General features: G+C 40.1%; 1 protein-coding gene across 1 annotated transcript in view; it reads right to left on the minus strand.

Annotated features, from left to right (window-relative positions):
• The window catches only part of LOC136862861 (CLIP domain-containing serine protease B4), a 263,539-nt gene that overhangs the window by 81,693 nt on the left and 155,522 nt on the right, over positions 1 to 26,324 (minus strand). Inside the window, exon 2 of the mRNA XM_067139125.2 lies at positions 1,071 to 1,439. Coding sequence (XP_066995226.2) covers positions 1,071 to 1,439 — 369 coding nt within the window. The remainder of the gene's footprint in view (positions 1 to 1,070; positions 1,440 to 26,324) is intronic.

The raw sequence follows: 26,324 nt of genomic DNA on the forward strand, positions 1-26,324 counted from the left end.
CCTGAAGATCTCATTTTCTGCTTTTAATGATTGTAAATCCTGTTGCAATAGAGATAGAATTACACGTACATTATTATTACCTCCATCCTCCAAGGAAAACGACGCCAGCAATTCGTTGACCGTCGTAGGCTTAGGTTTGTTACCGCTATTAAAATTGCACTCACCACAGCTCACCGTCCAAGTATCTTCATTTTCAGAATAACCAGCATTACATATACACTCTAAATGGTACCAAATTAAACACTTTTCACACTGGATACCATTCTTCACTCACTTGTTTACACCACACTTACTCCCGATTATTTCACAAGAGAACCGGGAGCTACCTTCGCCTACATCCTTCACCGACACCCTCTCCTTTACATCCTTAAATACTCTCTTAACGATATGAAGAGATCTGTAAACATTATTTACAACCTCATTTATGCAATTATCCCATTGGCAATGTTTCCTTACTTAGGCCCTACAGCAGTCCCCATGAGGTACATTCACTCTAACACAGTAAGTAAAAATTGAGGACTTGGTGAAACTTACAACCCGACTTTTTATCCTGTTTATCACTACCACTGAAAATACAGGATCATACGGTAATCATCGAAATGGGAATATTTCACCAGAAGGAGACGAAATAAAAACAAATATTCTCATACAAAGATTAAACTAGCTGTTAAAAAAATTAGAGACAGGTCTGGGAATAGAAGTTACAATAGAAAATACCAATAGAAAATTAAAAAAATAGTTTTAACTCTTGGGACAGCAGTTGACAACCAAAGAGGATCAAGGAATTTTGCAGAAAGAAAAAAGGTAAGAAACGTAACCTGGCTTTCATACATTGTGTACTGCAGCAGAGTTGAGACTGCTCATATGCTGTGTACCAGCTGCCCATTTACATATAAAGATTAATTCCATTATTTTACATGCCCCCTGTGCTTGGATTAAGGTGATTCTCCTAAATTCCACTCCCTGGATAAGGAGAAATTTTTTGCCACAACCAGTATGAAGCTAATTCTACGAATGTAGTATATGTACAAGACAGAAATCCTGATATCCAAATGACATTTTCTACTCACTGATCAAATATCCAATGAGTGCCATCCAAGGAAACTCTAGAAGTCCAGTTTCTTTGCCACCAAAAATTTTTGAGTCAGCCACAGGTCCACAGATGTCCATGGGAAGAAGGTGCACATTCCGATGGTTGCTGACATCCTGTACTGCAGATGATGGTGGCGGATTGGTAGTAGAAGGCTTTGTGACAGGTACCACAGGATCTGGACAGCAAACCACTGGTATTCTTCCGGAGAAGCCACAGCGGGCCTCGTGAAGGATACTCAAATTTGGATTCTGTCTATCGAGGAGAGCCAAGAGCACTGGACATTCACGTATACTGACACATGTGCCTGGTCGGTTGCTGGGCTTCCTGCAACGTTCCCCAATATTCTCTGAAATGAAAAAATGCAAATTATAGATAAGGTATATAATTGAGCAGAACCAGAGTATTAACAAATAGAAATCTTGTAATCAGGTTGCCAGGTTGCTATCACTAGCTGAAAATTAGTACAATTTGCAAGTACCCAGGCAGAAAGATGAACTACTTCAACAGATGGCGTCAGCTGTAGCCTACTGTGAATTGAAAGATGAATGCATGCACCAGTCACCCTTTTGTAGTTGCTTGTGTTTCCAAGCACCCATCATCCTTGTACAAGTAAGTAATCCATGTAGTCTAGCCAATAGAAATTCTGTTTGTCCTCTTTGGTCTTTTGAATATAGTAGGCTACATACACGGTAGTTAAAGTTACCTCTTAGTATAACTTCTCTGCCTCGGATTAGATGAACACACAAACTCTTCCGTGAAAATGTTTTCTTGTTCTATTCAGTATTTTGCACCTGACAGACTGTAAATATTTTTAAAACCCTGCCTTCACACACCCCAGGTACCACTCAACTATTGTACTAAAACTATAGCTGCATTTTTTGTATCCTACTGTATATTAACAAAATATTCCCATCTCTCTGCTGACACCTCAGAACATACTGTTTAGCTGAGCTGCCCCCCTTACAAGTCTTTCCAGCGCTAAGTCTGCAAATGTTTGTCACACTGCTCTTTTGTTGGAAATCGCCCAGAACAAATCACGCTGCTTTGCTTTGGACCTCTTCCTGTTCTCGAATATATCCTGGTGAGGATCCCATATGCTGAACCATACTCTAATCGGGGTCTTGCCAGTGACAAATGCCCTCTCCTTTGTATCCTTACTGCAACCCCTAAATACCCTTATAACCATATGAAGAGATCTATAACCTTTATTTACAATTCTGTTTGTGAGATAATATAAGGAAATATCTTCATTGGTGTTAACAACTAGGTACTTACAGTGATCCCTATGAGGTATACTCATCCCCATCAACACACTAATTAAAACTCTGAGGGCCTTTCCTCTGGGCAAAACTTACAACTTAATTTTTTACACTGTTTACCAACATACCATTGTCTGCTGTCCATCTCAAAATATTATCGGGGTCCTTTTGCACTTGCTTGCGATCCTGTGACGTATTAGCTATTTTAAATTGTATAACATAATCTGCAGAAAGCCTTATCTGCGATTCCAGTTCTTTACTCATATAATTTATGTAAATAAGATAACAGAAAAGGTCCAATAATATTGCCTTGAGGAACCCCCTTATTCATCATTACAGGATCAGGTAATGCTTCACCTACTGTAATTCCCAGAGTTCTGTTTTCTAGAAATTCAGTCACTCTTTTGTCTTGTTCAATAACCCTCATTTTTTTTAGTAGTCTTCCATGATCTAGCCCAGAAGTGTTAGATTGATCAATAGTGATACAGTCCATTCTTATTCTTCTTCCATACCTTGTACCTTATGTGAGGTCGGCATGAGCTTGAGTTTTACCATACCCAGTTTGATTTTCCAATCCAAGGTCAGTTTGGGTCTTTCCAAGTCTCTTTTTCCTCCCCTACTCCCCTCTCCTGATCAAGTTCCCATCTTTCCACGTATTCAAACCTCCTCTCTCTTACCGGTACCTTGGTAATAATGCTTGTGGATTTCATTTCTGCCCGAATGTCGTCATTCCTTCTATCCTCCTAAGCGTTCTCATTTCCGATGAGTGGAGCATCCTCTCTTCCTTGTTCCTTAATGCCCAGCATTCGGAGTCGTATGTCATGCTTGGTCTTACAACTTGTTTATACACCTTTCTCCTTAGTTTCTTTGGCATTTTTCTGTCTGCAAGCACTCCTGATATCTCTCGAAATCTAGCCACCTGCTTGGATTCTTGCTTTGACACGTCCTCACAACCACCATTCTGGTTGAGCACACTTTTAACTCTAGAACTGGCAATATTAAATTCTGTACCGGCAGCCATTTTGAGTGATATTTACCAACCAAGTAGCTTATGTTTATGCTCAACAATGCCGAAATATATTATATGCCAGAAAACTGAATCTTAATGAGGTTCATTATAGTTTAAGTTTCATTATGATACAGGTTCCCCACCAATCAGAGTTCAAATTTTCATTATGACACAATTGTTTGACCATTTATGCAAGGTTAGTATCGCACCTGGGCTCAACGCACAAGCTTTGCAACTCTTTCCAAAATCAAACTTGTCGGACATATGAACATCAATGCACCTTCTACTTCCAATATTCCACAACCACATGGCACATTCCTACAAATTCACTTCATCAACTGTACAATAAACAATTTGTATTTGAAATAAAGCTAGGTTATGATAACCTTCTATCAAAGCTTTTAAAACATGACATTGTCAAGGTCTCTGATCCAGTAACAGAAAATCAATAACCCAGCGCATGCGCTCTGTTCAGTAAACTCAACTGTCAAGCAACATCTCGACAGAAATTTATGAATATTTAAAAAATAGAGTTATAACTACCGTCGAGCATAAAGAGTCGTATGCAACTTGCCTATAATGGTATAGTTGGGGACAAAACATAACGACCTCGCCTCACACCACTACCCTCCAGTGGCAGCCCGGTGTCTATTAGGGGCTAATAGGATTTAGTACGTCTGCCGTAGTTAGAGACGCCAAATCGTCTATCTCATTAGCACCAAACAAGCCAGAGCAGGAATAAAACATTTTTATGGAATCTATTTGTCATTTCGATATAAACTGAATTGTTGATGTTGTTGTTGATTTTGTTGTTGTATCTCGGGAATTTAGACATGAAACAATAATGTTAATATTGTATTATGGCGATATAAATTAGGTTATGAGGTAACGAAGAGACCCCTCTTGAATACTAAAACGCAAAATTAAACGACCCATAAAACTGGACTAGCTCAGAGATAGTGCGACAGGCTAGTAACCCGAAGTCGGGAGGTGCCGTGGGTTGAAATCCCATTGGCTGTTCTTGAAATTATTTCTGTTTTCCATTTCACGTAAATGCCAGATTGTGAGGCTGAAATATCACAATGAATAATAATAATAATAATAATAATAATAATAATAATAATAATAATAATAATAATAATAATTTCCTGCCGTTATTGTTGTTGCTATTATCATATAATTATTAACAGAATGAATGTTCAAATCACCCAATTTTATCCCACCAATAGGCTGCACAGTTTGTAATGTAAACCATTTTGAAAAGTGAAAATAATAATGTATTGATACTGAATGAAGAGACAACTGAATTATTATTAAATATTCATAATTAGTAGAATTATTGGCTCCTCAATGGCCCAGACGGTAGTCTCTGAGAGTTAAGAAAAATCAATACACTTTAAGGCGTTAACTCCCACTTTAGGGTGTCTTGCAAAACATAAAATTCTTCAAATAGGTTGGATTGTTGTTATTTACTTTATTATACATAAATATTTGTAAAAGGGGAAAAACACATTCAATTTGACATGAGGGTCCGCAGAAAAATTATTATTATTATTATTATTATTATTATTATTATTAACAAATGCATCACAATTGGGAACAAGTGGCAATGGTCACTTACATTAGTGTGATAGTAAGGTAAAATTAAAACATAATTACACAACAACAACAACAACAATTACTACAAGAGTACAACAAGAAATTACATGGAATGAAAATATTACAAGAAATACTACTAGTTTAGCATTCTAAATCTAGTATCATATACATAACCAGTAATCCATTAATTTTTTTCTTATTAAAATTTTACCTTAATCCTTGTCGTCCCCTTCCTCCTCAGAACCAGAAGAATCTGTTAGCTGTATATAAATCCTCTCATTGTAAAAAAGGACTGAATGTTTTTGTAACTTTTTCCTATTTTCTCCATGTGGCTGATGTAATTTCTCCACTTTTCAGTTGTCACGAGCATACAGGCTTCCTTCAATGATTGAATAATTTCTTCCAATGGTTTCTTTCTTAGATTTGGTGATGCGGTCCTCCTTTATATCTCCGCCCACACCATCTGAATGGTATTATAATTGTAACATTTCCGAGCCACATAGGTCTCATTCTTCTGAACTGAGTCAACGATTTTCCTCTATTAGGACATGTTAAGACGTGGTATCTATTACATTCATGATCGCACAATTTATATTTGCATCCGAATTCAGGTTCATGAAATGTTTTGGTTGTTTCTCAAAGTAAAAACCATGAACAGCCAATCTAATCACAATATGTCTTAATTCGTAGTTCGCTTCCTGCAATCCCCACAGTCATAGCATCCGCTGCATAGAATTCTAACCAAATGTCTTTTTTTTCTGCTTCAGTTCTGTAAGTAGTCGATCGTAACTTTTCGTGGATGGTAGTGACATCTTGAAGCGTAGCTCTTTGATCAGGAAAGATTCCCTTGTCAGAACATACACAAGTCGAGATAGTGCATATTTCGAAAACCCCAGAGTTCTTTAAGTGTGCGGCTTTGACTTTCTCTATTCGTCGTAGACTATTAATGTTTAGGTATTCCCAGACGAGTTGTAGACCATAGGTGATTATAGGCACAATTTTAATATTGAAGAGCTGTACCGCTGCTTTAACTGACATCTTACGTAAATCTTTGATTTCGTTCACTGCTTTAAATGCTAAGATGGTCCTGTTCTCTATGCGTTTTTGTGAAAACCTCACTTCTGGTTTGGAATATGACTCCCAAATATTTGAAGTTACTAACCCTTGTTAGTTCTCTACCATTGTAATGAACTATCAGTCACTGCTGGCCTTCCCTCTTTTCTGAAAATCATGTAGACAGTCTTTTGGTCATTTATCCTGAAATCAATTTCATGTGCCCATGCTGCCAAAAGATCAAAAATCTCTTTCAGATCCTCCAGTCGTTCTGCAGCGAGAACCATATCATCTGCATATACATACAGCTTTACACCATCTTTGATGCACCGTGTCACATCCGAAGTGATTATTGAGAATAGAAGAGGACTTAGGGGATCTCCTTGTAGTACACCATTGGTCTGTGCTATTGCATCTGATAGATATGTTATCCTGTATAAACACCGAATTGTTGGAGAGAATATCTTTGATTGTAACTGACAAGTAGTGACTCTTGCCAATTAATTGTTCCAACTTTGCCAGGAGTATGTTCCTATTGAGCATATCGAAAACTTCAGACAAGTCACCAAAGATTGCGTGGAGCTTCTCGCCTGGTACTCTTAGCTGTCTCAATATCTTGTTGCAAACATTCCACTGCTTGCAGGGTAGATCTACCTCTTCTAAAGCCAAACTGTTGCTCTGGTATATATTGATCCACAAGTGTTGTTAGCCTATCAGTGAGAATTTTGGTCATCACCTTAAAAAGAGTGCATTCAAGTGCAATACTTCTGTATGCATCTGGATCTCCTATGTCCTCTTTGCCCTTGTATATCATTTTGATGTAGGATCTTCTCCAACTATCTGGTATTCTACCTCTCCTAAGACATTTGTTCATCAAATAAGACCACGTTTCCTTTAAAACTGGAGTCACCATCTTTCAATGTTCGTAGTAAATCTTATGAAGTCCACAAACCTTTCCATTACCCATACTGTGTATAGCGTCCTCGATATTCATTACTGTTTTAATGCAAAAAATTCGTTACATCTTCTGATTGCATCTGTAGTGATCGAGTATCTTTAACCTGAAGCAATTGACACATATGGTTTTCCCAGGTTTCTATTGGTATGTCCCTAGGGAATTTTGGTTTTCTTGGGTTCAGTATTTTATAAGGATGTTGTTCAGCTACTTCTATCAACTTTATATCTAGAATTTCTTTGTACTATTTCTTCTTTTGTTTTATTAGCTTTATAGAGCCTACGAGAAAGTGTATATTTCAAGGTTTTCTGGAGACGGATAATTCAGGGTAATGTGTAATTTATTAAGCGTTTCCTATCTAGCAACATCGCAGTCTGAGTTGAACCAGGGCTTTGCTATCCATTTGTATGGATCTGTATACTGCATAGCCTCCTGCATTTGGCGGTCTAATTCTAGAACAGCTTCGTCCAACATACCATCTCTGATCAGTTCCTGTACTATGTCAAAATTTTCGTCTTGTATTTAGGCAAAGTCAAGTGTCCTTGTGGGGTAGAGTGCTGGCATTTTGTTTTTGCCATCATGCCATAAAAGATTAAGGTTTGTTACTACTGGCGAATGTTTTCTAATAGCAATAGGGATGACCTGTTGGTGTGTTGGATGGATCGTAAATACAAGATCTATTGTACTCCTCCCGTTATATGCTACGTATGTAAATTGATTTCACTGTTTGATTAATTGTAAGCCTTCTTCCAAATATTCCAACACACACGTAGTTGGAAAATCTGGCTTGTCAATTCTACAATCATATCACCAGCAAGTAACAATGGTTCATCTGGGTCTATCTTGCTTAAGATAGTACCTATTCCTTCTATAATGTCATTCACTGGAGAGTGTGGTTGGTAGTATAGGCATGCTATGGAAACTCTTAGTTCTTATAAACAAGATGTGCTCTGAAGAGTGTTACTTGAAAAGGTGAGGAATATTTTAAGAGGCGCGTGATTCCACCTTTTGGTCTGGCTACATGTTCCTGGGAGGAGAAATTATGGATTGTATACATACCTTTGGTGGACCATTCAGATGTTAGCATTGTCTGAGTTAAAATAGCAATATCGTAAGTCATGAAGAAGTTATCAGGGAGCATATTGCTTGCATTTGTCAGGCCTTCTATATTCCCAAGTAATGTCCTAATTTGCATCTGTGTGGTGCATACTATGCATTGGCTTCCAATATTTGCAACATAATTACTGTTAGTCAAGTTTAATATCCTCGGTTCTCCTTTCCCGAAACAGATACTGTCTTACGAGCACACCTTTAGGCCATAATGCGGGTGAGCTTGTTTGTTCTAATTTATCGAACCGTATTCCAATTTTAAAAGCTTTAAAGTAGCCTGTACTTTGCAGTTCATCACACTGAACTTCACCTGTTATAGCTTGTTTCTGCATATGCCTTTTAAGTTTATCAGTTGTGGTATCCCGATGCAACTTTCCTATGTGTAGCCAGGCACGTCTTTCTCCTGTTTGTAATTCTGTACTTGAAGAGTCCATTGTGCCCACAACGGCAATACTGTCCTTTCTGACTCCTTGCTGTCTTCTAGTTACACCTTTGTATCCCTCTCTAAATTCCACTTTATATTTGTCATGAACTTGCTCTGTTGATGAATTTACAATACATTCTTCAATCTCAAATTTCTCTATGTTGTTCTGCTCCTTACTTAGCGTATTTTCCCGCCTTTCTCTAATGACTGAGGAGTGAGAATTGTTGTGAGCTTCAAGGCTTCTCTGCTCTAGGATTACGGATTCATCATGTAACTTTGCAGTTTCCTTTACTGTAGTTAGTAGCTCTGTTTGTTGTAACTGAGCTTCTAGAGCAAGAGACATTTTCTGCATCAAAGTCTCAATGAAATCATTCATTTTTTCTTTTAGCTCCTTACAGGACTTTATGCTTTCTGTGATGGCTTCCGTATTTTCCGGTGATGTTTTACACAGCCCATAGTTGTGTAGTCTGTACCTGCAAGTGTCACACATCCAGAGTAGATTACCTTTTTTGGAATTCAGTGCCTTGGTTTCTGTTACTCCCAATGGGTTACAGGTACTATGAAACCAAAGGTGGCATCCATCACAGCCTACGGCTTTGTTGTACTTTGTGAAAGGAATGTTACACTTTGAACATTTTGTCGCATCCACGTTATAACTGTTTGGAGTAATAAAGTCTTGACGCAAAGATGAATGTCACACCGAACTGTGTGGTGGCAATTCGAGCAGTTATAGTGGGACTGTCACTGAATAATTATTGTAATAGTCTATTACTAGATCAATAAAATTGATAGCAAGGAATGTAGATATAAGTCAATCCAAGAAACTTTGTGAATCAGTAAAGCTCAGTTCTTTCTTCCAGATCATAAAATGGCCGCTGCTTGTTGTAGTGCAGTTGAGTTATATAACAAATATGATTTCACAAAAGCCTCTCAATATTTTCTGTAAATAACACTTCTTGAAGTTCTTCGCCGTATGCAGATGTCTAATGAATCACTACACAAACGCAAGACTCAATAATTCGCAATTAATGACACTTATTAGCACACGTATATTTTCCTGCGTAGCACATCGATAACCATCAATGGGATTTAAAATGCAGTGGTATGGCGGTAGGCGCAAGACTGTATCCATACTGGCTGCCAATTGGTCTACAACATACTTCTTTTTCTTTCTCCAATAGGCGTGTTCACTGTAATAATTTTGAGGAGTACTTGCATTATAGGGACAGGATGAGGAACAGAAATATTTTTATCGATCATATATTGAAGGATTCGATCTTTCTTCCAGGATTAATGGGGTTTAGGGTTAAATACACGGCTGTGGCAGGAGGCATTATCCTTAACTATAACAGATGGTCCTTCTAAGCGTCGTAGTATCTTCTCTTCAAACCCGTTTTCAAAGATTTACGATTCCATGCTGCCATGGTAATCCGCGGGAGCATCCGCCATTTTAGTATGTGTAACTAGAAGAGCATCACTAGTAAAACCAAACCGTCCACCACAATGAACAAAAACTATTCTGTCGCCTTTGTTGAATGGGGTTGTTACAGCACAATTGTCAGAATCGTCTGTCCAGTTCTTCATCCTGCAACAGTTACTTGAACCATGTTTCATCTAGGTATATAGTTCATTCCACATTAAGGAAACAGTATTACTCTTATGAAAACTGTGTTGCCATATCGAACGGCTCTGCTCAACACCATCACGGGAAAATGGCGGCACATAAATTTGTGAAATTCAGTATTTAAGTTCAAGACGAAAAGCGGACGAAACTAAGCTGCAAATTATTTTTATGAACTAAAGGGGACGGGGGGTTTACAGGTGTTATTTTTGCTTTGTACAGAATCAGAGGCAAACGACGACACATAAAAACATCAGCGTTAAGGTGTAAGACAAATTGGGGGAGAAAATAGAAAAGAAAAAAAAAATAGTTCTAGGGTTGAGGGATGCATTTAATTGCATCTAATAAATTTCCCCAGGCAACGCGGAGTACTACCGTGCTGTTGTATCGCTCACAAAAATAATAGTAAAAATCAAATGCGGTCGTAAAAAGAAGTGGTAACATTAAAATGAGCTTGAGAAAGAACAGCTAAATAACAAAACCAAGCACAAATAAAACACACAGCAATTTTTTTGTCAGTACAATTTATGCCATAACGTATCGCTGCACACCACAAAACCAAAATCTTTATTAAAGACTTCTGTACGGTATGAAACTAACAGAACACACACGAATACTATGCAATATTCAACCAACTCTCACGCAATACAAGACAAGTTCGCACTGATGAAAAGCCTGAAAACACACACGCAAGAAAAATTCTGTAGATGACTTCACTACAGAAGTGAGCTGCCGGCGGTTCACAGAGTGAGGGACTACACGATGCCTGTACCAGAGCAACAGAGTAGAAGGAAAATGAAGAAAGGCAATGAATAGATGGCTCTTCCTGCCATTGTGCTTCCTCCCTACGAATATATTTATGAAAAAGAAAATGTTATGCAGTTATTTTAATAACTCAGGGGGAGGAATGCCTCATCCTTTTTATCTGTCTTTCATAATACGTTACAAAGTACAGTATAATATCCCTTAATAACAAGGAATTATGGATGTCTCAGAGGGAGGTGTGTTCACACCTTGAAGTCCATAAGAGCAATACCGTTTTCTTAACGTGGAATGGAGAATACGTCAGCATAACCTTGGGCCCAAAGATCTTGAATATCGTGAAGATATCTGTACCGCCAAGCAATTATTTCAGGTGTTTCACTTTTTAGGTACAGACTAGAGATGGGAGTTACATATTGTAACATGATACTGTATCCTAATCCATAACAGGAAGCTGTTCCAGAAATATTATGTTCCTCCGGAGACCCTAATATAAAAGTAACTGCCTCAGCAAAACCAAGGGAAGGGCAGGGAGTTTCTGATTGGCTAACGGATATTAGGAAGCATAGCAGCTCGCTTTAAGTGTGCACTCTTGCGCAGGCGCGAGCGATACTTTTGTAACAGTTTAGTGGCAGTACTGGTATTCCTATCCTGTTACTTGCTGCTCGGTTACAGATATTCTTTAGTTATTCAAAGTGCTTTGTATTAGGCTTACTGGTGGTAGTACATACAGTAGCGTAGTTCCTCGGAACAGTTACACATGGTCTTCCCACCTTGTATCCCGAGTTTTACTCCTTGTTCTGGACAATGAGTGAGTGGTTACGATTTATGTCGACAAATTACAGGAAAACTGTTTCTAGAAACGCGTTGAAATAAGGTACCCAATAATATTAATAATGATGATGATGATGATAAAGATAAATCCACAGCCTGTTTCCAGTCATTCAACCGGGTCAGGAATTGAATGTATGAAGTCCCCATATAGCGGGGAGGATAGGAATTGTGCCGGCTGCCGAAGCCTGTCGCACCCCTCTGGGGCAAAGATTAATGAATGACAGATAAAATGAAATCATATCGGAGACTGTTCCTGGAATGAAATAGTAATATATTCTGTTACAATTTTCAGGTTTATTTCTAGAGGTTACGATTGTAAACCATGTGATTATAATAACCTGTATTTGATTGTCACTATGTGAGGATTGGACGATGTGTACGTCATTGGGTCATGTGGCCGTTCAAATAAAGCTCTCTCATTGGCTACTCCTATCTCGCCTATCCACAGCCTAAGCTTTCCCCTGACCTCGAGTCAGTCGTCATGTAGCCTGCACCTGATTCATTCCGACTCCTTAGCTGATGTGGTACTTTAAAAATAACGTGTACTTCTACTGATTATCTACCTCACGGTGTTCCATACGTAAAAGAAATAACAGGGAAACCCGGAGTACCCAGAGAAAAACCTGTCCCGCCTCCGCTTTGTCCAGCACAAACCTCAAATGGAGTGACCGGGATTTGAACCACGGAACCCAGCGGTGAAAGGTCGTCACGCTGCCGTCTGAGCCACGGAGGCATAATAAATTTAAATAATTTAAACATTCCACCGGTTCATATACAGTAGCTCTGATAATGTACATGGTACTCAAATATCAGGTCCTGAAAGGTTATCGCAAGTCCCATCACGTGCAAGGTACGTAGAATACAACGTAGGGATCACGAGGGAGGTGCGCAGTGGCAAAGCAGAGCTGTGGCGTCACGCAGGACCCTCGCGTTGAATCTGCTCTGAATGAGGCAGAGGTAGTTCGAATAAGAATCGCTGTGCATGCAGAAGCTAGGTGCTAGTAGGGTAATACACGATAGTAACATATCTGTGGTGTATAAGAAACCGTGTGTGTTTATTTTATGAGATAAAACGTAAAAAGCAGTAAGTGTATACACTTTTCAGTATGCTTTGTCCTGTCATTGCAGGCTGCACAAATCATAGCAGGCACGCGAAGGAAAGAAACATACACTTTTATGTATTCCCTAAAACCACTGACGTAAGTAAATGGTGACAGAAGTAATCAAGACATTATCGAAAGCTATATTTCTCAGCTTCGAGGGTTCGGAAGGCTTTATGACGATCCTCTTCCGACAGCTGTGACGCGAAAGGTGAAATCGCTTCTAACCTCAATGCTTCCGAGGCGATAAGAAATTCCAACTGTTCTCCGGAAGATTATGAAATATTACGCCCAAATATGTACTGATGAACTCTATCAAAACTCTGATATCGTGTGCCAGTCTAAGGCCAGCGTTGAGCCCACAACATCCTAATTTTTATCGGAGGATGAGCAAGGGTTCGTTAAAGCCCTTGAAGATCTAGTAAAACAGCTCGAGGACAGTCGTGAAACCAAGGACCTGCTTGAAGACTTCACTGGCTATACTGCATAGCTTTTAGGATAAAGAAGAACCTCGATATAGAAAGTAATTACGGAGAGAAAATAGGTCAAACTACAAGGGGTGGAGATTATATTTCAAAAAGAATCCCCCTCTTTTTTTTTTTTTTTTTTTTTTTTTTTTTTTTTTTTTTTTTTTGCAAGTTGCTTTACGTCGCACCGACACAGGTCGGTCTTACGGCGACGATGGGACAGGAAAGGGCTAGAAGTGGGAAGGAAGCGTCCGTGGCCTTAATTAAGGTACAGCCCTAGCATTTGCTTGGTGTGAAAATTGGGAAACCACGGAAAACAATCTTCAGGGCTGCCGACAGTGGGGTTCGAACCCAATCTCCCGAATACTGGATACTGGCCGCACTTAAGCGACTACAGCTATCGAGCTCGGTAGTTTCAATTTTGCCACGGGAAAGAACTGAAAGAGGGTTCTAACATCATCACAAACCTTACGGATATCCTGAAAAAGAAATTCCCCGAAATTTATGAGCTTGCAAGTTGCTTCGTGAGAAGCCGTTGTTTTATTCGAATGGACGCTTTAAACAAAAGTAAGACATTGAAGAGACCGGGTTTCAGTTAATACAACACCGATGAAGAAAGAAGAAAAGCAAATAAATTCCACTGATGCTATGGATAAGTGTGTTTGATATTCTTTTTTTAAATATCAGCATTATACCAGTTTTTTTATGAACGGCAATTTATTATGTTGTATATGAAACCAGTGCTAAGAATGTTAATATACAGGCTCATTAATATGGCCTATCTAATGTTAACGTGGAATTTGTCATTTCCTGGCACTTGGAGAATATTTACTGTACTGTTTGTGTTGTGGACAGTTTCCTAACATTTGCTGTTTGTGTTGTTGACATTGTACATAGTTTCCTAATACTGCCTGTAACAGCGGACATATTTCTTGCAGTCATCAAGCTTTAATGTTCGAGTCTGTAACAATTAGAGCCCCTAGTTATAGTTATCATAGGTGTTGAGAACATGAACATATGGAATGGCCATTCCACTGAGATCACGTTCTTAGTATTGTTACAACCTTTTATACAGATCGAAATACTTCAGAAACGCTGCTGGATTCACACTGTATTTGATCTCCTATTATTACTCTACTGTAATAGTGAAGTGGAATGCATTTTCTTAGGTGATGTTAAAATATCAACGAATTTCTCTTATCTCTAACTTGTGGCTAAAACAGAATAGCTTACAGCAGTGTATTAGCCTACCTCATACAGAATGATACAGAAGACAAGGCGCTGTGGGTTCATGTTGACGTCATCGACGGCCAAGCGTGGTGGGGAGACCTGCGCGTGATCCCTACCTCTTACTCTAACTACCCTGCATCACGTGAATCTGTGCGTCCTGAAATTTCGTCATGGACTGCAACCTGTGAGGCAGTGGAGTGATATACAGAGGAAAAAACAAATAGACGCTAGACAAACCATTTACACTGTTGTTTACCACATATCCACAACCTTCTGCATATGACGAAAGGTGATTTTGGAGCCTTTTATACTGGCTTTAGAGAGTGAGTTGGCTACACGGTTTGTGTTACGTAGCTGTTCGCTTGTATTCGGGAGATGGTGGATTCGAATCCCACTGTCGGCAGTCTTCAAGATGGTTTTCGGTGGTTTCCCATTTTCTCATCAAGCAAATGCTGGGACTGTTCCTCAGTTAAGGCCGCGGTTGTTTCCGTCCTAGTCCTGTTCTATTCTATCCCATCGCCACCGTAAGATCAGTCTGTGTCGGTGGGACGTAAAAAAACAAATAACAAAAAGTAATGGGTTAAAATCTGCTTACTTCTTTCCTGATAGAGCTATTTCCTCAAGAACCATTCCGGCGGCATCTGAAGTGTATGTGACACTCGTTCATCAACAAGTCTGGTCCTACTGTTGTTTAACTACAGATCCTTGGACATCTATGAATGCACATAGCTACCTAGCAGCCACGGTGCATTTTATAAATGAAGGTTTCGAAGTATTGATTCTCGGAATGTAAATGGGTCCTTGCAAACATTTTTCTAGGAATAGTTAAGAATGTGAGTGACGAGCTGACGAAAGGGACAGTGGGGCAGAAGAAAGCGAGATGAAGATATAGTATTGCTATTTATAAGTACTTTTTTTGCTATTTGCTTACGTCGCACCGACACAGTCTTACGGCTACGATGGGATAGGAAAGGCCTAGGAATGGGAAGGAAGCGGCCGTGGCCTTAAGGTACAGCCCCAGCATTTGCCTAGTGTTAAAATGGGAAACCACGGAAAACCATCTTCAGGGCTGCCGACAGTGGGGTTCGAACCCACTATCTCCCGATTACTGGATACTGGCCGCACTTAAGCGACTTCAGCTATCGAGCTCGGTAAGTACTTACTAAGGTGCGATTAGGGGCTACAAGAGACAATAGATATAAGGGACGTTCCTTCCAAAAGTTGACCTGCAACTTGTACGAATATTATGTTACTTTTATATCCTAATACTCCAACCTAATACTACAGTGTAACGGGAACACAGGAACATGATACTGGAAAGTAACCGTTTGTCCCATCCCTAGTACAGACAGGTATTTAAACCCCATACTTTTCAGAAGACGACAAAGTGTCTTCGTCCCATACGGAAAGTGATCATCTGCCCAGCTGTCTTCTGTTTCACTGATTCTGTTAGGTCACCTATTGTTGGAGATTTACCGTCCCTATAACACTCAAAAACTGTTTGACGAAGCAGGTCCCGAGTGAAATCGTCTATTTTATCAAATTTACATTTCTGCTTCCGAACTTCATTTTTAGTGGGGGTTGCATAGGTATTGACATCATTGATTTTGTTGGAAGTGTGGTTTTCTCATAAAAATAAAATGTCATGTGTATATAGTTTTAAGGAATACAACATTGAGGTTATGTGTCGGTAACTCAGATAATTGAGTGGAGTGGTTTATCTTCGGTTGCTTTTGTTCTTTGAACTGCATGGTGTGTGTGAAAGTCAGTTGTAGTCAACAGCTCGTAATAAATGGATGTGTGTGAAGAAGGTGGTGTTTCAATGGTATAATTTGATTACCTAAACCGGTGTAACGAGCAGAAATGAAGATATATCAACAGATTTTAACTATTTTCTTCACCGTAGTAACACCGATTCCTGTCGCTTCCGATGCTAAATTACTTAAATTTTTACCAGTTATAACAACGCCATTTCCTAAAACACCTCGTAAGAAATTTTTAATGTTTCTCACCAATATCACTGTTTGTTTTCGTAATTTAACGCCTCTGCCAATTACATTCTTGTCACTTTTAGTTGGAGTTCTTGGAGAAGAAGAAGAAGAAGAAGAAGAAGGTCCTGGCAGTTTATTTAATTCCGCTTCGTTACACTGTGATTCTTGATTTACCCATGGCCGGAAGAATACCGACATGTTTCTGCTCTTGCGCTAAACTGATAAGTTATAAATATTACAAATATCAGTTATTTCAAATCTTACTATTAATAATGCTCACTAGGTCACTGCACTGCACCCGGCATGATGAAAATGTGAAGACTGAAGAGCGTGCTTTGGCAACCTCTCCATACCAAGCAAGGATCACATGGAGCTCATTAACTCAGCAGGGTGCAGGATGGGATTTACAGCTGGTTTCCAGCTCGCTTCCAAGAACTGAGGTTATCATGTTTTGTCCCCAACTATAACCAAATAGCTATAATTCGTCCTACGCTGATTACCTGCTAGCTGACTGCCTTAATTAGAGAGAAGGTCTGGAGATCAGTTACTGATATAGGTATAGACGTTCCAGAAATCGGAAGCTTAACCCACATTAGTTTTATTGAACCGAATAGATACTTTCGGGTTAGTAACGTTCTCGTGAAATCGTCGGGGTGGTTTTCTTGTAATCAGCCCTTCAGGCATTTTCATGAAATTAACATAGATCTCATCCTGAAATTGTCCAGCCTCAGCGGTATGCTAAGGTCATTGACCTTAGTTACCGTTTATTCATGGACACATGTGTAATATACACCCGCATTCATATTTTGTTTAGTTGCTTTTGAATGAATAAACATAATTAGATTATATAAGTCTATAATTTCAGGTAGGTATGTCTTCCTTCATACCCTATAGTCATGTCAGCAAGTGACGAAGAGGCATTAACACCCCCTGAGATATAAGGATCTACAATTTCATGCTGAGATCTACAGCAGGCAACTATTACGCTGATGACTATTAAAAGGGTTCAATACATACATACATACATACATACATATGACCTTGGCTCCATGAACTAAGTAGCTTCGGCCTACAAGTGGCAACGGCTCTGCCCTCCGACCGACCAACCGAACAGATGAGGGATGTCCACGGTTCCACCGTGGTTCTACGCCTCTGTATTCGGGAGACAGAGGGGCTGGTCTCCACTATCGGCTGTCTTGAGAATGGTTTTTCATTGTTTTTAATTCTCATGCACTAAGGCGAATGTCGAGACCGTTTCTGGTATAGGCCTCGGGCGCTATAATATATCATAGCATCTCCGACCATCTCCTTTATCGTAACGAATCTCTTGGCCTGAGAGACAGCGTCACCGTCTAAGAGGCCCGCCTCCCTCTTCAGGGGAGGAATGATAACATTTAGTAGCAGTGGTAGTAGTAGTAGTAGTAGTAGTAGTAGTAGTAGTAGTAGTAGTAGTAGTAGTAACTAGTAACAGTGCTATTTTGAAAAGCACGCCGTAGATGATGTGCTACGACAGCCTACTGTACCTACTCGCGTTTTAGAACTGTTTACGCCGGGCGTAAGATTGACATAGTGACTTGCAAGCCAAGGTGAAAATGCTTTTCTATTAACTTATGAAGAGAATGTTTTTGGTTAAAATGTATGAAGTTCACTGAACGCTTGCGTCTTGTCTTCACTTCCGCTATACAGCAATATGATGCAGTGCTTGTGTATAACTTTGTGACAAATGGAAAGTTCTATGCTGAATTGGACGATGTAAGAATAACAGACTTTAGTAGGTAAGATAACATCTCATACTTTGCGATCTGTAGGAGCATGCCGGTATGGCTAGTGTTTAAAATACGAACACGGCCTTCCCCATCGTAGTTCCGATTTATTACATAAATAAATGTGTCTATAAAGACACCATGGCCCCATTAGTAGTCAGTAAACTTCACGAACAGAAGTACATGATGCTGTACATGTAAGCAGAAGCAGCAGCATCAACCTCTAAAGGGCATTAATGAAAAAACTCGCACTGTCAATGTGAACTTCCTTCAGCACGGCACTACACTGAACCTCATGGCTACAGTACAGTATACCATTAAAGGGATGTCAGTATTTCAATAATTTTACGACCCTTGTTCCCCCACGTACTTTGGTTTTAGCAATACATGGATATTAATGAAATATTCATGTAAACAGTTAACTTCATTGTAAAGTACATCTTACAATCGAGTAATGGGAAATATCTGCCAGTTTAGCATGATGGTTCCAGCCATTTTTATCGTACCTCATGCATGTAGTGAATGGCAAACATTTACAGTGACTTAGTGCATTATTCCGCCAGATGACAGAGCCAATTCATCATTACTGTCAATGGCAGGCCATGTTACGCACATCACGATTACTTCAGGATGGTAAGACTTTTCTGTGGTCTGTTTCTTTCCATTACTGTTTTAAACTAGAGGCATATGATGCAGTAGTGGAAGGAATAGTCTGACAGGTGGAGTATTAGTAAAAATAAATGCAATATAGTTCTCTGGTTACGACCTGGGCTAGGGTACCGTTATGGTTTTAATAATAATAATAATAATAATAATAATAATAATTATTATTATTATTATTATTATCATTATTATAGATGAAACTCTACAAGGAAGAGTAATTGCAGTGCACGGGACTGTTAATATGAGCTAAATGTCTTTCGATCCTCCACTGACCAAACTCAACATAACTTGTAGCAGCCGCCTAGGGGTAATGGCATTTTCCTTCTACTCTCATGTCACCTTTTCTATGCAAGAGGAATCTTCAACTATTTAGTGGAATGATTGTACAAAATCACCACATGGACTATAAAAATAATGAATAACTTACTGTATTTCTATCAGGATATGCATGGAATTGAAAGGAAAACTCTTGACTGGGCTGCACCCATATATACTTTTGATAAACCCACTTTGTTTCTTTTTTTCTTCACTTATTTCTAGTTGTCAATCTACGAGTTGCCGGCCTGAGTGGCTCAGACGGTTGAGGCGCTGGCCTTCTGACCCCAACTTCGCAGGTTCGATCCTGGCTCAGTCCGGTGGTATTTAAAGGTGCTCAAATACGTCAGCCTCGTGTCGGTAGATTTACTGGCACGTAAAAGAACTCCCGCGGTACTAAATTCCGGCACCTCGGCGTCTCCGAAGATAAACTAGTAGTTAGTGGGACGTAAAGCGAATAACATTATTATTATTATTATTATTATTATTATTATTATTATTATTATTATTAATCTACGAGTTTATTCACCCAAGATGTTAACACTACCGAGCGAATTGGCATGCGGTTAGGGGCGCGCAGCTGTGAGCTTATGTTCGGGAGATGGTGTGTTCGAATCCCAATGTCGACAGGCCTGAAAATGGCTTTCCGTGGTTTACCATTTTCACACCAGGCTGTACCTTAAGGGCACAGCCGCTTCCTTCCAACTCTTGGCCCTTTCCTATCCCATCGTCACCGTTAAGACCTATCTGTCGGTGCGACGTTAAGCAACTTGTAAAACACAAACTGATTTTACAATAGAGCTGTAGTAATTTCTGTACCAAGCACGCAATGTACAAACAGTTAAGAATTCAGACATGTAAATAATTCATACATCAGTCAATTACTTTTGAAACATCAATAATACTTCAGCTTGGGAGTTCATAGTTTGAGACCCGGCGCTGGGTTCGCTGGATCAGACTGTTCATTGGCACACAATTTTGTTGACAAGCAAGCTGATTCCTCGTTGTAATCCTAGCCGCGCAACTGGTGGAATAATGCATTAGGCCAACCCCACCGAGGTGAGTGGAGCCCTGCACAGTACAGCGCCATTATTTGTTTAAATATAGTAACGAACATGACGTCACCGCAGAACAGTCAGTCGATGAGAACAACCGAAGCACTAAACATCATGAACGCATGTGCATTGTGGAAATCGTAACATGCATTAGACTTCCCGAACATATTTCATGATCGTCTAGGGTATTTATGTCTATGAGGCGTAATAATTAATAGATTAATACATTTTCCCTTTCTTATTTACCGTATGTGTACATTTTTGTATGAATTGTTGGTCGTTTCTTAATTTGCACGTATAGGTATAACCTAATACAAACACACAAAAATGTATATTCCTGATTCTATATCACGCAAAGAAATCGAACATAACAAGTAACAAATTAAGAAATAGACTGTGATATAAATTAAAATGCGCAACACAATTTGGAATCGTGTTATTCCGACAGTGAAGATCCTCAGTGACTATGTCCATTCGTCTTCTACACAACTGTAGCATATTTGTACCGAGCTCGATAGCTGCAGTCGCTTAACTGCGGCCAGTATCCAGTATTCGGGAGATAGTGGGTTCGAACCCACTGTCGGCAGCCCTGAAAATGGTTTTCCGTGGTTTCCCATTTTCACACCAGGCAAATGCTGGGGCTGTACCTTAATTAAGGCCACGGCCGCTTCCTTCCCATTCCTAGCCCTTTCCCGTCCCATCGTCGCCGTAAGACCTATCTGTGTCGATGCGACGTAAAGCAACTAGCATAATTATTTGTATAGTGCACTGCAACCCGCCGACGTACACTTAAAGCGCACGCGCGCCCCAATCACCGTTTTCCTCTTCAGCGAAGTTGGGCACAAACAAGGTTGTTTCCCCCCACCCTAGATTTTCTTCGGTTGCCTCTGGCTAAGTCTTGTCAAATTTTGCTTATTTAATCGTGCTCCGCTTCGCTCGCCGTGTTTGTCTCCGAACCAGCTGTTGCCGTGTCTTCTCCAGGCACATCGCTGCTGCTGTCGAATCCCAGGTTAATTATTAAGCTCAGATTTCTTCTTGCAGAAGCGCATCCGATTTCCAATACATTTCTTGTATTTCTTTCTCCTCCAGCATAGACTGGAAACGGTCATCCACTGTTATAGATTCAATCATTTCTCTTGCCAATGTTTTCAGTTTTGTCAGAGAAACATGGCAGAAATTTTCATTAGCAAGTTTACCTTTTATCCTGTACTTTTTATTTTGGAATTGGTTTTGCGTCGCACCGACACTGATTAGGTATTATGGCGATGATGGGATAGGAAAGGCTTAGTAGTGGGAAGAAAGCGACCGTGGCCTTAAGGTACAGCCCCGGTATTTGCCTGATGTGAAAATGGGAAACCACGGAAAACCATCTTCAGAACTGCCAACAGTGGGGCTCGAACCCACTATCTCCCGGCTGCAAGCTCACAGCTGCTCGCCCCTAAACGCACGACCAACTCGCCCGGAAAATCCTGTTCCAGATTGGTTTGATGGGATTTAGGTCTGAATGATAAGCTGACAATCTCAGGCGGTACGAAGTCGGCATCTGTAAATACCTTGTCAATGCAGTATGCAATGTTATTTTCGGTTAGCATTACTTTGCACGAACGAGAAGTTCCACTTCTGCCCTTTCGTCAAATGGTATATTCTAATCTCTCAGACATGTATGTATACCTGATTCTGAGTTCTTGGTTGAAGGCATTTTATTTTGCTCTTTGCTTTACGTCGCACCGACACAGATAGGCCTTATGGCGACGATGGGAGAGGGAAGGCCTATGAGTTGGAAGGAAGCGCCCTTGGCCTTAATTACGGTACAGCTTAGTGTGAAAATAGAAACCACGGAAAACCATTTTCAGGGCTGCTGACAGTGGGGTTCGAACCCACTATCTCCCGGATGCAAACTTACTGCTGAGCGTTCCTAACCGCACGGCCAACTCTCCCGGTGAAGGCATTTTATTGTCTTGTCCGTTATGGTAGGGAGCATTGTCGAGGACAACAATGCTTCTCTGCGGTAATCCAAGTATCAGTTGGGTTTTAACCCACTTGCAGTAGCTTTCATAGTTCATTTGTTTGTGGGAGTCACATGTATTCGATTTTGAATCATAAATGAGACAAGCACCCGGAATAAGTCCCATCTCCGCACTAGCATGGGCAAAAAGTGTTGTCCAGGGCCATGCGGCCCTAGAGGGGGGCCCAGACCTGGGGGTACGTAGTAATTTTAAGATTTTGGAAGATAAATGGCGATTTGTATTCTGCGGTAGAATAACCCACGGTATCCGCTGCCTGTTATTGGTGGACGGTACTACGACTTTTACGTAATACCGACTTCTAAATCATTTTCTTGAAAGGAAAACACGTGACTACACTAGATTTTTGCCTTTCCCTGAGAGCTATAGGGGGGCCGCGGCCCCACCTTGCCCCCGGGTATGGGCGCCCTTGTCCAGGGCTGTTATTTACACACGCTCCTGGCACATCATCACTCTGCCAACACTGAGACAGTATAATGCGTGTGAATGTGTTTCATCCATGTATACAACTGGTTTATTTTCTTCCTTTTTCACTTCTGTTTAGTGTTAAAAGAAAGAGTGCTCTTTGAACCACTATATCAGGGCGGTCGTACAATCATTGCATTTTATTCTTACACTTTTAAAATTTAAATTCAGTCGACTTCACTATATTTCTGAGCGTTTCTCTGCCTTCTGTGAAATAACCTCGATTTCGTAATGTTGGAACTTCTTTTTTTAATCACAAAATATTCCTAAAATCTCCTGCGGATAGAACACTTACCCATATCGTCCAGTACACTGATTGCAGGCTGTTCGCCGTTTTTATGAGTAGACCTAATTTTGCTCGTTCTACTTTCTTCAAGTTGGTCTTCTTTACGTATTTTACATATCGTTCTATTACTACAGCCGGTAGAAGCAGTAGCACGTTCAGTGGTATTATTGTAAAAGGTGTTTTTATACCTTCTTCCCTTGATCAAAAAACTTAATGACATTGTAGATAACACGCCGAGCTTGTTAATACAGGTTTTCGAAATTTAAAGAAAATGATTTAGTTAAATGTATGTTGATATTTATTAGGTCATAGAGGACCTAATACTGACCAGGAAGAACTACCTCGCATCAACAATTAAGTTTTGAAAATAACATCCACCAAATGTTGTCCGTTGTTTCTCGCGGTTGCATCTCAAAACTCACGAGTCTCAAAAGTCACAGGCTAAAATTAGTAGCAGATAGTATCAAAACTCACGACTACAAACTAGTAGCTAAATGAACATTCTAACGAGTTTCAACATTCACGAATCCGGACAGCAGGTGCCTGCGATTTCTGGGCGGGATTTTAACTTTCATTTGCTGATTCCTATGGCTTGGGAACTGGGTGTTTGTGGCGTCTTCAGCATTAGACTTCATGGATTGGAAGAAAGGCGTATTCTTATTTTTCGTAAGAGTTCCGTCTATTCGCTTATTTCAATGGATTATTCACACACTTAAACCGAAAAAATTATTTATGACGCATCCGATTATTTTACTCGATTATTTAAATAACCGGGTGGAAGTCATTCTATTATTCCATCACCAGTACGGTGGGCATTTATCCATTTAAAGAAGAACTGGGAACTGGCACTCCTAGTGAGTTTTTTTTTGCTAGGGACTTTACGTCGCACCGACACAGATAGGTCTTATGGCGACGATGGGATAGGAAAGGCCTAGGAGTTGGAAGGAAGCGGCCGTGGCCTTAATTAAGGTACAGCCCCAGCATTTGCCTGGTGTGAAAATGGGAAACCACGGAAAACCATCTTCAGGGCTGCCGATAGTGGGACTCGAACCTACTATCTTCCGGATGCAAGCTCGGTCTCTCCTATAAACCCAGACCGACGCACGGTGTTTGTACTCTGCGCTACCGCAGTTGCTTCAGCCGAACTTACGTCGCGCGCGGCCACTCTGCTTTAAGCGTGTATACAATCTTACATGAAATCTTACCTTACAAAAGATGCTTGAAATGTCGCCCTTCCTGGGTTATACAGGCATTGTATCTGGTAACCACATTCTAGCTGATGCGAGTGAGTTCTGCCACTAATTCCTGATTTCATTCGTAATGTTTTCTTCTAGTTCCTCCAATGTGTGACGATTTGTTCGATACACTTTCTTTCAGTTTACCCCCCAAGTAAAAATCACACACAGATATGGAGAACGAGGGAGAAATAGACCAGCACTGTTCACACTGCCTGCAAGCAGTTGCGAGATTGTAAGAAGAGAATCTTCTGCTGTATGAGCAGGGCCTAAATCTAAATCTTTTTGAAACCACCCAAGCGATTTTCCTTCTTCCGTTGACGGATGGACGAACGGCGTCAAAATGCCATCTTGGTACCTCTCTGCATTTACAGTCTTCTCGAAGAAAAAAAAAGACGCCCAATCATTCGTCTTGCACTAACAGCACACCAAACACGAATCTTCCTATCATAATGGGGGACTTCATAAACACCATTAGGATTTTCTGCACACCAATAGCGAGAGTTATGACTGTTTACACGACCATTAAGATGAAACCAGAACTTTTACATACACAAATACGGTATTGAAATGATAACTGTTTCACCATGTTGACAGCTGAGATTCAGACTGGCGACTCATGCTTGCCCGTGCAGGCTGCTTGCAAGGTCAGGAACTATGCGCGCGCCTCCGATACTGCAGCTGCCGTAGCCCAGATTACAGACACCGTGCGTTCGGTCCGGGTTTATAAGACAGATCCTGTATGCATTTATAGGAAGAGGAATTAGGGATTGGAATAACTTAACGTTTGATAAATTTCCAAGTTCTTTGAAATCATTATTAAGAGTAGGTAAACAACTATAACAATACTACTGTTTTTTACACCCCAGTAACTACTCTTGACGGTTTTCGGAGACGCCGAGTTGCCAGAATTTTGTATCGCAGGTAAACAGCTGATAGGGAATCTGCAACCTGGGTGACATAATTAAATGCAGATCAATGACTGACTAACTGAATAAAAGTAATCAATTACTTGTAACTAATAACTTCCTAGTTATATTAAATTTTAATCATTATTTTTTCCAAATGTAATTTTTACTCTTAATTTACTTCTTCACATAAAATTTTTTCGTACTGTATATTCATGTAATTGCTATTTTCTAGCAATTGACATCGCAGCTTTCGATATTGGCTGTCTTGTATAGACAATTTCAGACTTGGATGTAATGATAATAATAATAATGTTATTTGTTTTACGTCCCACTAACTACTTTTTAAGGTCTTCGGAGACGCCGAGGTGCCGGAATTTAGTCCCGCAGGAGTTCTTTAACGTGCCAGTAAATCTACCGACACGGGGCTGTCGTATTTGAGCACCTTCAAATACCACCGGACTGAGCCAGGATCGAACCTGCCAAGTTGGGGTTAGAAGGCCAGCGCCTTAACCGTCTGAGCCACTCAGCCCGGCTGGATGTAATGAAAGAGCAGTACGGAATTTACGATCAATAAAACCTCCAAAACTCTTATTGTATGCGGATGCATTATGTGAACATTACGTACAGTAGAATACTAACACGCAACAAAACGTAAGTAAACTAGCACATGTTGATGGGCCAATATTTGGCGATGTCACAGACTTCTGATTCTACCCAACGATAAGGTGTAAGATGGCACTGTTTAAGTCACAGGTAACGAAATGAATTTAATTAACAACTCAATTAGTTTCTAAAGACATTGTTGCACACTTTATTAGCGGTCAGTTCAATCGTTTTTGTTGTCGTCGTCGTTGAAAACTTAATTTTAGGTAACGTTTTATTTTGTGACAGGTCTAAACATATGCCCATCATTTTGGGTTTTGTTATATAAAACATGCGCAAGCTCAGTGAATGCCTACACATTAACGGGTGCCCTCTCCGGAACGCGTGTTTTGTTTTAGTGGAAGGTGTACAAAAGCGGTTTGCCTCTCCCATAACGTATAGAAAATTTATCATAGCAGCAAGTTTGATTCCTACATTAAGATGTTCATGTCAAAAAG

Source organism: Anabrus simplex, chromosome 2 (genome assembly GCF_040414725.1).
Source record: "Anabrus simplex isolate iqAnaSimp1 chromosome 2, ASM4041472v1, whole genome shotgun sequence".
Taxonomy (NCBI): domain Eukaryota; kingdom Metazoa; phylum Arthropoda; class Insecta; order Orthoptera; family Tettigoniidae; genus Anabrus; species Anabrus simplex.